This window comes from Orycteropus afer, unplaced genomic scaffold, assembly GCF_000298275.1.
Source record: "Orycteropus afer afer isolate SDZICR_OR568_19922 unplaced genomic scaffold, OryAfe1.0 scaffold00148, whole genome shotgun sequence".
NCBI classification, from domain to species: Eukaryota; Metazoa; Chordata; class Mammalia; order Tubulidentata; family Orycteropodidae; genus Orycteropus; species Orycteropus afer.
In genome coordinates, this window is record NW_006921735.1 from 3,037,627 (window position 1) to 3,049,003 (window position 11,377).

The window sequence follows — 11,377 nt, forward strand, 5'->3', positions numbered from 1 at the left end:
ATGTGATATTAATGATATTGTTCTATAATTTCTACATTCTGTGGGATCACCTTTCTTTGGAATGGGCACAAATATGGATCTCTTCCAGTATATAGTGATTTGGGTGAAAGTTTGCTGAGCAAATTTGTTTTCCATACAGCAATTCATATACATTTTGTTTCATGACATTGATTGAAATTTCCCACAATGCAACAGTGTCTCTTCCCACTTCCACCCTGTAGTTACCTCTTCCCTATGTCCTTCCCTTCCATCCAGTCTCACCCTCTGAGCTGTCTCTTTTGCAAACACTGCCCTTCTCTTCCCCCACGATTGTTTGCTCCAAAGATTGTATCTATCTGATATAAATATTCAACCCATATGCCTGTCTCTTGTTTGATGGGAAGCCACAGGAGTGAACTCAGTTTCAGACCTGAAGGGTAACTAGAGGCCACAGTCTTGGAAGTCTCACCAGGCTCTATCAGATGAACAAACTTGACTTTTTTTTTTTTAATGATTTTGAGTTTTGTTCCACATTGTGGAACAATCTTTACTTTTTTTTTTAAGATATGGAGAATTAATTTATGGAAAAGAAAAGAGTGATTTTTTAACCCACCTACATTTATATTGCAAATAAAATTTGGCTTGATTTTAGACAACTAAAATGTTTAGCTTATGTTTATTAATTACAATGCAACTGTGTCTCAGTTGGAAACTCTGGTAGCGTAGTGCCTAAGACATTTGACTGCTAACGGAAGGCTGGTGGTTCAAACCCACCAGCCAGTCCTTGGAAGGAAGATGGGGCAATCTACTTCTGTAGTGATACTGCCTCGGAAACCCAAGAAGGAGTCTCTATGAGTCAGGTCCGACTTGACGGCACATAATATCAACAACAACAACATCTCAGGTAAAGAGTGCCCTCAAAATTAAGTTCTTTCCCATAACAATAGTGAAGTCATTTTAAAGTAAATTTAAATAATATCAAAAATAATCAAGCAAAGAAATGTCAATGTAATCATATTATACAATGATTATGAGTCAAAATCAACTCGATGGCAGTGAGTTTGGTTTCATTTTTTATATGTTCTTTTAATTATTCTTGACTACCTCTTATAGTCGAGTTGATTTTGACTCATAATCATAGATTGGATTTCCAAGACTGTAACTCTTTACAGAGGCAGACTGCCTCAACTTTCTTCCATAGAGCAGCTATTGGGTTTGAACACTCAACCTTCTGGTTATCAGCCAAATGCCTTAATCACTATACCACCAGAGCTCCTTGAAAGGAAATATGATACTTTGCTTTATTATCATGATAAACACTGAAACAATCTCTTTCGTTCTCTCCTGCTTCTTGTGGCCATCCTGAATCTCTTCTTTCTTCACTTGCAAATCAATTTGTTAATAGTTATGTCAAATGACACTTCTATAAGTGTTGCTGTTGTTGTTATGTGCCATCAAGTTAGCCCCGACTCATAGTGACTCCTCCTTGGGTTTCCGAGGAGCTATCACTATGGAAGTAAATTGCCCAACCTTCCTTCCGAGGAGTGGCTGGTGGGTTTGAACCGCCAGCCTTCTGGTTAGCAGTCAAGTGCCTTAGGTACTAAATACTACCTAGTTTCTCTCTTAGGAGCTCTGGTGGTGTTCTTGACTATAAGAGGTAGGGGAGCTCTGGTAGCATAGTGGCTAAGACACTTGCCTGCTAACCAGACGGCTGGCGGTTCAAACCCACCAGCCACTCCTCGGAAGGAAGGTTGGGCAATCCTACTTCCGTAGTGATACTGCCTCGGAAACCCAAGGAGGGGTCACTATGAGTCGGGGTCACTATGAGTCGGGGTCACTATGAGTCGGGGCCAACTCGACGGCACATAACAACAACAAATAAGAGGTAGATCAGGTGCTCTGGCGATGCTGTAGTTAAATCATCTGGTTGCTAACCCAAAGGTCAACAGTTTGAACCCACCAGCTGCTCCACGCGAGAAAGATGAGGTAGTCTGTTCCCATAAAGATTTAAAGCCCTGCAAATCCTATGGGGCAGTTCTATTCTATCCTACTGGGTTGTAATGAGTCAGAATCCTGTAGGTGGCAACGGATTTGGTTTTGGTTTTAGAATAGGAAGTTCTTTATCTGCATGGAGTTGCTTGAAAAATCATTTTTAACTTATTGCGATAAATTAAGCATGCAATGACATTTGTAAAAATATATACTCATAATAACATCTGGCTAACACTATCATAAAATAGTGTACATTAGGGTTTAAAATTTAGTTAAAGTTTCCCACAGCAGAAAGAGCTTTATTAAAGTTTAAATAAGTACTTTTTAACTTGAAATATACCCCATACTGTTAGGTAATGCAGAATGTTGAGAAAAGTAACTAGAAACTAATCCTCCAAGTTTGCAAAATCAAATATTCTATACTACAGGTAATCTCACTATTGCTCAGTCACTATAAATCAGATTATTCTTGAGATTGTAAGGCAAGATGGTCTTCTATTAACCAACGTAATTTAGCCTCATGGATACGTAATCTTGTTAAAATATTGTCAACTTAATTGAAATTGATTTTTGTTTACTAAACTTAGTGAATACTAATCAAATATTAGACAATGAAGTGTCAGAGGCACATTTAAACCTTTGACGGACACTATTGCTGCTGCATGGGAATATTTGTTGTCTCTGAGGTCAACATTCCTTTTCAGCCTTTTCTTTAAAATATTTTAAAAGAGCAAACAGTCTGCATTGCCTTTTATGAAATTTTGTGATTTGGGAATATTTGAGATGATTTGGGATTGGTTTTCAGGGGAGTTATTTATATTTTTATTTCCATTGTAACAAATAGCATATTTACTTTTCCATCTGCTTAATTCCATTCCAGGTTTGCTATTCTCTAGCATTCATTGCATCGCTGAGCTCCACATAATAGCTTTTATAGGAGACAGACATTACTAGGCAATTAGAAAAGCAGGTTGAAGATAAAGCCTGATAGCTCACGTTCCCTGACCTGGTTACTAGGCTCCGTTCTGTAACTTCCAACAAATGGGCTCCATGTAGTCTCCTGTGTGGCATGGGCATTGGCTCTATGAGGCTTAAAGAAACATTTCTCCTAATACAAATATAAACCCACCATAATAATTCGTTTTGGGGAATATTTTTACAGTTGTTGTTTAACCTGCTCCCTTATGCCCTGCAATATTCATTAGCAGATTTCTCTGTTTATGAGTGATATTATATGGAATATGATTATGAGAAGCTAACAGATGTAACCACTGAAATAAATTAGTACAAAAAGTTCTATATTTTTACAGATGGTTCCATCAAATATGCTTTTTTTTTTCCCCCATTTCACTTTAACATTTAGTTTTCTTTCAACAGAAAACTTTTCTTTACTGACTACGGGAATGTGGCCAAAGTAGAGCGATGTGACATGGATGGGATGAACAGAACAAAGATAATTGATTCAAAGACAGAACAGCCAGCTGCACTGGCACTAGACCTAGTCAACAAATTGGTTTACTGGGTAGATCTTTACTTGGACTATGTGGAAGTAGTGGATTATCAAGGAAAAAACAGGCATATTATTATTCAAGGCCAACAAGTAAGTATAATGTTTGTTAGAAAATACAGCTCATGTGATAAAATGAACAGTATTATATGATGAATAAGAACAAAATTTGCAATGTTGAAAATTTCTTATGACGTTAAAGAGAAGTGAGTTATAAACATTGTGATAAATTTCCCGTGTGAGAGAATTTTCTTTTCAGAATGCATTCTGTGGTATTTGATAGCTTACAACACCTTCTAACTTCCATTAAAAACAAAACAAACAATAAGCAATCCAAAATAAACACAAATAACAAAGAAAATTAAAAAGTTATCCTTGAGAAAGTGTTAGAGTAAGAAAAATACTATGATTAACTTGTTGTGGTTGTCGTCAGATGCCTTCATGATGGCTCTGACTCACGGTGACCCTCTGTACAACACAATGAAACACTGTCTCATTCGGCACCATCTGCATGGTCGTTGCCATGCTTGAACCAATTGTCACAGCCTCTGTGTCAGTTAATTTTGGGGACAGTCTTCCTCTTTTTCCCTGACAACAGGCTTTACCAATCATGACATCATTCTCTCAGGAATGGTCCCTTCTTATAACATGCCAAAAGTATTTGAGACAAAGTCCTACCATTCTCACTTCTAAAGATAATTGTGGCTGTAAGTCTTCCAAGACAGATTTGTTCATTCTTATGGCAGTCCATGGTAGTAGATTTAATATTCTCCAACACCATAATTCAAAGGCATCAATTTTTCTTCAGTTTCCTTTATTCATTGTCCGGCTTTCACATGTATATGAGGTAACTGAAAACACAATATCTTGGGTAAAGTAACATTAGTCCTCAAAATAACACCTTTGCTTTTTAACAAGTTTGTATAGAATATTCTCTCAGTACAGTACATTGTTTGATTTCTTAACTGTTGCTTTTATTGATATTGTTCGTAGATCCAAATAAAATGAAATCCTTGACAATTTCAATCTTGTCTCTGTTTACCATGATATTGCTTATTGGTCTAGTTGTGAAGATTTCCCTTTTATTTATGTTTAGTGTGATGCATACTGAAGGCTGTATTCTTTGATCTTCATCAATAAGTATTTTAAGTCCTCTTTGTTTTCGGCAAGAAAGTTGTGTCATCTACATCACAAATTATTCACTTATCTTCCTCCAAGGTGGATGTCATATTTTCCTTCATATATTCCATCTTTCTTTTGTTTTATTTGTTCAGCATTTGATTGAATAAGTATGGTGGAAGGATACAACCCTGACATACACTTTTTCTGATTTTAAACCATGCAGTATTCCCCTGTTCTCTTCAAATGACTGCCTCTTGCTTTCTATAGGTTTTGTATGAGCACAATTAAGTCTTCTGGAATTCCTATTCTTCACAACTTTATCAATAATTTCTTATGATTTACACAATCAAATGTCTTTGAATAATAAATAAACACTGATAAACATCTTTCTGGTATTCTCTGCTTTCAAACAAGACCCATCTGACACAAACAGATATCCCTACTCCATGTCATTTTCTGAATCTAGCTTGAATTTCTAGAGTTCCCTGTTTATATACTGCTGCTACTGTATTTGAATTTTTTTTAAGTTGTGCTTTTGTGTGATATTATTGATATTACTCCATAATTTTAGCATTCTGTAGGATCATTTTTCTTTGGAACATTTACAGATATTGTTCTCTTTTAGTCAGTTGTCCAGGTAGATGTCTCCCAGATTTCTTGGCATGAACAAGTGAATGTTTCCAGTGCTGTGTGCATTTGTTGAAACATCTCCATTGGTATTCTGTCAATTCCCGAAGAGTTGTTTTTCACCAGTGCCTTCAATGCAGCTCAACTTCCTTCAGTGCCGTAGGTTCTTTATCATATACTACCTCCTTAAATGATTGAACATTGACCAACCCTTTTTAGCACAGTGACTCTTTATTCTTTCCACTTTCACTTGATGCTTCCTGTATCGTTCAATATTTTGACCATAGAATCCTTCAGTATTGCAACTGGAGGCTTGATTTTTTTTCTTCAGTTCTTTCATCTTGAAAAATGCCTACTATGTTCATACCTTTAACTCTAGGTCTTTGCACATTTCATTAAAATGCTTTACTTTGTCTTCTTTAGCTGCCCTTAGATATCTTCTGCTCAGTTGTTTTACTTCATAATTTCTTCCATTCACTTTAGCTACTCTATATTCAAAAGCATATTTCAGAGTCTTTTCTGACATCCGTTTTATTCTTTTCTGTTTTTTTTAATGACCTTCTGCTTTTTTTCATGTATGATGCTCTTAATGTGATCCCAAACTTGTGTGGTTTTCACTCATTAGTGTTCAGTGTGTCATATCTGTTCTTGAAATGTTCTCAAAACTGAGGTGTGAAGTACTTAAGGTGATACTTTGGCTCTCATGGACTTGTTTTAATTTTCTTCAGCTGCAACTTGAATTTTAATGTGAGCAATTGGTCTGTTCCACAGTCAATCCCTGGTCTTGTTCTGACTGATGATAGTTAGGTTATTAATCATCTCTTTTCACAGATATCATACATTTGAATCCTGTGAATTCCATCTGGCAAGGTCCACATGTACAGCTGCTGTTAATGTTTTCAAGAAAAAGATATCTCTAAAGAATGCATTGTTGGTCTTGCAAAATTCTATCATATGATCTTATGCATTGCTACTATCACTTAGACCATTTTTTCCAACTACTAATCCTTCTTTGTTTCCAACTTTAAATTGCAGAAGTTGATTAAAAAAAAATCAATTTATTTACTTTTGGCATTAGTTATTGGTGCATAAATTTGAATAATAGTTGCATTAACTAGTCTTCCTTGTAGGTGTATGGATATTAATCTATCACTGATAGTATTGTACTTCTCAATAGATATTGAAATATTCTTTTTGACAATGAATGCAATGCCATTGCTCTTTGATTTGTCATTCCTGCCATAATAGACCATATGCTTGTCCGATTCAAAATGACCAACATCAGTCTATTTCAGGTCATTAATTCCTAGCATATCAATCTTCAATTGTTCGTTTCATTTTTGATGACTTCTAATTTTCCTCAATTCATCCTTTATAAATTTCACATTCTGATTATTAATGAATGTTTACATCTGTTTCTTCTCATTTTGAGTTATGTAACATAGCAAATGAAGGTCCCCAAAGCTTTACTCCATTCACCCCATCATTAAGGTTGACTCTACTTTGAAGAGGCAGCTGTTCCCCAGTCATAATTTGAGTGCCTTCCAACCTGTGGAGTTTATCTTCTGATACTATATGAGACAGTGTTCTGCTGCTATTCGTAAAGTTTTCACCACTACTCATCTGTAAGTGTGTCATAGTATGGTGGCTTGCATATTGCTGTGATACTGAAAACTGTACCACCAATATTTCTAATATTGGCAGGGCCACCCATGTGGATGGGTTTTCACAGAGCTTCCAGACTAAGATAGACTAGGAAGAAGGACTTGGCAATCTACTTCTAAGAAAAATTAGCTAGTGACCTACTTACTAAGAACTGATTAAGTAGCTAGCTCATTCATAAGGATCTGAACTATCATCTGTCTCATGTGGCACCAGAGATATTTTGCTAACAAAATCAACCTCCTGTTTACAAAATAATGTTGTTGTTATTGTTGTTAGATGCCAGTGAATCAGCTCTGACTCATGCTTATCTATGTGCAACAGAACAAAACACGGCCTAGTCCTGTACCTTCCTCACAAACCTTGCTATACCAGAGCCCATTGTTTCAGACACTGTCAATCCATCTCGTTGAGAGTCTTCCCTTTTTCAACCACCTTCCACTTTACCAAGCATGATCTACTTCTCTAGGGAATGGTCCCTTCTGAAACATGACCAATATATTTGTTATAATAGTATATTGGGCTAACTTTCGCCTTCTGAGGCATTAAAACACTTCATCAACTAAGAATTCTGTGAAAGTCACTGAGGTCAAAATTCTTTTCATTTATGATATATTGTTCTTTATGAATTATAAGTTTTTACAAATAACTCCCAGTAAACACCTAAAGACAATCTTTAAATGGAAATAAGCATTTGCTACTAGTCCACCATATCAAATTCAATTGTACTTCTGTGATTGCACTAATTTTCCATTTGATCTTCATTCTATGGAGCTGAAATAGGCAAGTCTTTTTGCTTTCTTTTGTAATTCCTCCCAAAATTCAAACCAAACCCAAACCCAAACTCATTGCCATTAAGTCAGTTCTGACTCATAGATATTCAGTTACTATCTCTTAAAGTTACCCTTTTGACCATGGTTTTAAGGGTAGGATATTTTCCCTTTCCTTGAGAGATAAACTATTGCACTAACCGAGGTGGTTAAAAAATATGTCCAGTATCACTGAGGTAGCAGATTATTTCCTCTCTTGCTAGAATTGTCCTAATAACTTGGATGATTTTCTGTTGTGGTGTAGGCTAAGCTTATGAACTTCAGATGACCTAATGTTTGAAATGATTATGATGAACCTTCCTTTTAGTACTTGTAGTAGTTAAAAAATGAAAACAATTCTAAGTCTTGAAACATGACAAAGAATTCAAATATGATTTTCCCTATGACTACTGTAAAAACTTTTTCTTACATATATGTTTTGATTAGCTAACCTTTTCAATTCTGTTGTCTGTGTTTTACTGGTTTGCTAGACACACATTTAGTTGGTCACTAAGTGACTCAACATAGATTAAAAAAAATGTATTTGGGCTGTAGGCCCAATGTTGTATCTATCAGTCCAAACTCCTACCACCTCTGCGGGGGTAGTTAGCAGAGCAGGAAGCATTGTGCATATTTTAAGGGAAATAGATTATTCTGAAGGAAGGGAGAGAGGTGGTAAATGGAATTTGATCTTGCTTTCTGCATATGTTTTCTACTCTTGCCAATTCTTTCCTGTATTCTGTGCTTTCTTGCGTAAGATGTGAAATGTCAATTATGTGCAAAGCAATGAATATGTGCATGCTACAAGTGCAGATTCCCGGGTGGTCCTCTTCAAATTTTGAGCAAAATATGCATGAATTTAATGGCAAGGAAAGAGTCCAGTTTCCTTCTTTTATAGGAAAAAAATATATAGACAAAATTGGACCTTTGATTTATTTGCTGAATATGACATCAAGTCCATAGAGATTATTAATAATACACATACTCACATTCACACATATTTGTCCTTAATGTGTGTATGCACACACACACAGCCATGTGTACCTTATCAGGGAGTAATACTTATATAGAGAAATAACACTTGCACTTTATTGTTTTTGTTAGGTCCCATTGAGTCAGTTTCATTTCACAACAAATCTATGTACAGCAGGATGATCTAAGGTTTTCATTGACCAATAGTTTAGTAGTAGATTATCAGGTCTTTCCTCCTAGTTTATCTTAGTTTGAAACTCCACTGAAATCTGCCCACCATGGGTGATGTTGCTAGTATTTGAAATATTGGTAGCATAGCTTTGAGAATCACAGCAACACACAAGCCAAAATAGTATGACAAACTGATAGACAAGTGGTAGACATTAGCATGGAATAATGATTCCTATTAATTACTATAATTAATTTCTAACCTAGACCTAAAAAATGATATATGACCCAAAACAACATGCATAAGAGGATCATCAATAATGTTTGTAAGTCATGAATGTCAGGGAGAGATAAAAAGAAAATATGTTTCTGGTTAGATGAAAAAATCAATAGGATTTCCTGATTAAGATCTAAAATATCTTATTTGTTCTACAAATAAATGCACAGTCAAACCACACATACTTCATGAAGATCTCATTTATAGATATGTACACACAAAAAAAGTGCACAAAGTAATGACAAAGAGAACTGACAACTGCTTTTTCATCAAAATCTCTATAACAAATCAAGCTACAACTCCACATACCCTGAAACAGAACCATTTTAAATGAACTGAAATACAAGGAATGCCCAAAGGCAAGGTGCCCAGCATATGCCTTTAAGTCAGAAAATTGGTACACTCATTCTTCCTTCTGCTCTACTGGAAGTTCTGTGTGACTTTAAAATTTCCATTCTGCTCCACAAATACCAAGACCTCTGTCAAGGAAGAGAGTTCGATTTGTTAGCTTAATTGTCATGGAGAGTAATAAACCATCATCATTCTGAAACTAAACAGTCCTTTTTCCCATTGTGTATAAGCTTTAGAACGAATTCAGTTTCTTTGTAAAACACTGACATTTTCTTTACAATTATTGCAAACATGTGATTTCATTATATACTGTTTTTCATGCTGTGGCAAATAATAGTCTAAATGTAATGTGTGGTAAAGATAGAATTTTGACCTTATAAATCAAATTTTCAAAGGTGCTTTCTCATAGGCAGAACTATAGTTCAGCCTTTAGATGCTTTGGATGGTATGAACAAGAACTGCATAAAGACATGTCAAATTATAAATAAAATACATAAACATATTTTTTAATATTTTTAAAAACTTGGTTCTTATTAGCTTTGGAAAAGTAACTACTGATTATGTTTTCTTAATGAAACATGAATAAAATTATCTCCCATGATGTTTTCTTCTTCAGAAAAAAAATAGTGAAATATCAAATTCCTACAAAGAAAATAAATGTTACATTTTTTATACTGCTACCATAGGAATTTTCCACACTAATTAACAGAAATCCTTTTTTCCTCCCATTTGACAACAGCATAATTAAAAATCACAGTGATTTTTGCCTCTCTTTTTAGGTCAGACACCTTCATGGTATCACTGTGTTTGAAAACTATTTGTATGCAACCAGTTCTGATAATTACAATATCATAAGGATAAACCGATTTAATGGCAGTGATATTCATTCATTACTTAAAATGGAAAATGCTCGAGGAATCCGAATCTATCAAAAAAGAACTCAACCAACAGGTAAGACACAAGCCTTCTTCATAGCCTTCATTCATACTAGTGGATTGAATGAGGACATAGTCCTTGTGTTTTTGTATGGAGTTAAAGTAGATAAGTCATAAATTCTCTGTTTTGATAGCAAAAGTGTACATGCCTGCCTGATAAAATGGAATAGAGCTCCTTTCACAAGTCTAAATGACAAATTGTTCAGTTCCTAGTGAATCATTTCTACAACCATAGTATTGAAATGATGGCTAGATTTAAGTTTAGGAAGGAGCTTTCAATCATGATATATGTAGACAGGAACCTAGGTGCTAAGAAGGTTTTTTTGATATCATTTTGGAAGAAAAATTTAAAATCAGATGACTGTCTTACAATATCTTCCTAGTATTTATAGCAGTCATTGGACTCTCCTGACTGGACATTATGATTATTTATTAACATATTTTCATTAAAATACTTTTTTAATGAAGAGGCTGCAACTTTTATAAGTATCTCAAACACAAATGAGTTACATTTCACAATAGCTTGTAGCAATGCTTGTTCTGCAACACAATCTATACTCAATCATAGTCAGAAAAATGTAACATACAATGAACTTCATTCTAAGCTTCCATCATCAATTTATGCTTCAAATTAAAACTAATCTAGTCTGTGAGAAAATTTAAGTGGGCCTAATTGAGACATCCAATGCACTGTTACAATAAGTTTATAGCAAATTCAAATTTGGAATTCAGTAGATAATCTTATCAGAGTTTGAAGATGTATTAATTCATCAAATATTCATTGACCATCTACTATTTGCTGGGAATGACTTTATGCATACTGATAATGCAGCAGTTAATTAAACAGACAAAAAAAAAATCTTGAATTTCTGAAATTTCCATTTTAATGGAGAAAACTTCACACAAGTAACCACTTGCCATTGAGTCAACTCCAACCCATGATGACTCCATTTGTGTCAGAGTTGAACCATGTGCC

At 34.9% G+C, this 11,377-nt stretch overlaps 1 protein-coding gene across 1 annotated transcript in view; it reads left to right on the top strand.

The window, feature by feature from the left end:
* LRP1B (LDL receptor related protein 1B) overlaps nucleotides 1-11,377 on the top strand; it is a 1,967,638-nt gene that overhangs the window by 673,990 nt on the left and 1,282,271 nt on the right. Inside the window, exons 10-11 of the mRNA XM_007946050.1 lie at nucleotides 3,349-3,571; nucleotides 10,246-10,417. Coding sequence (XP_007944241.1) covers nucleotides 3,349-3,571; nucleotides 10,246-10,417 — 395 coding nt within the window. The remainder of the gene's footprint in view (nucleotides 1-3,348; nucleotides 3,572-10,245; nucleotides 10,418-11,377) is intronic.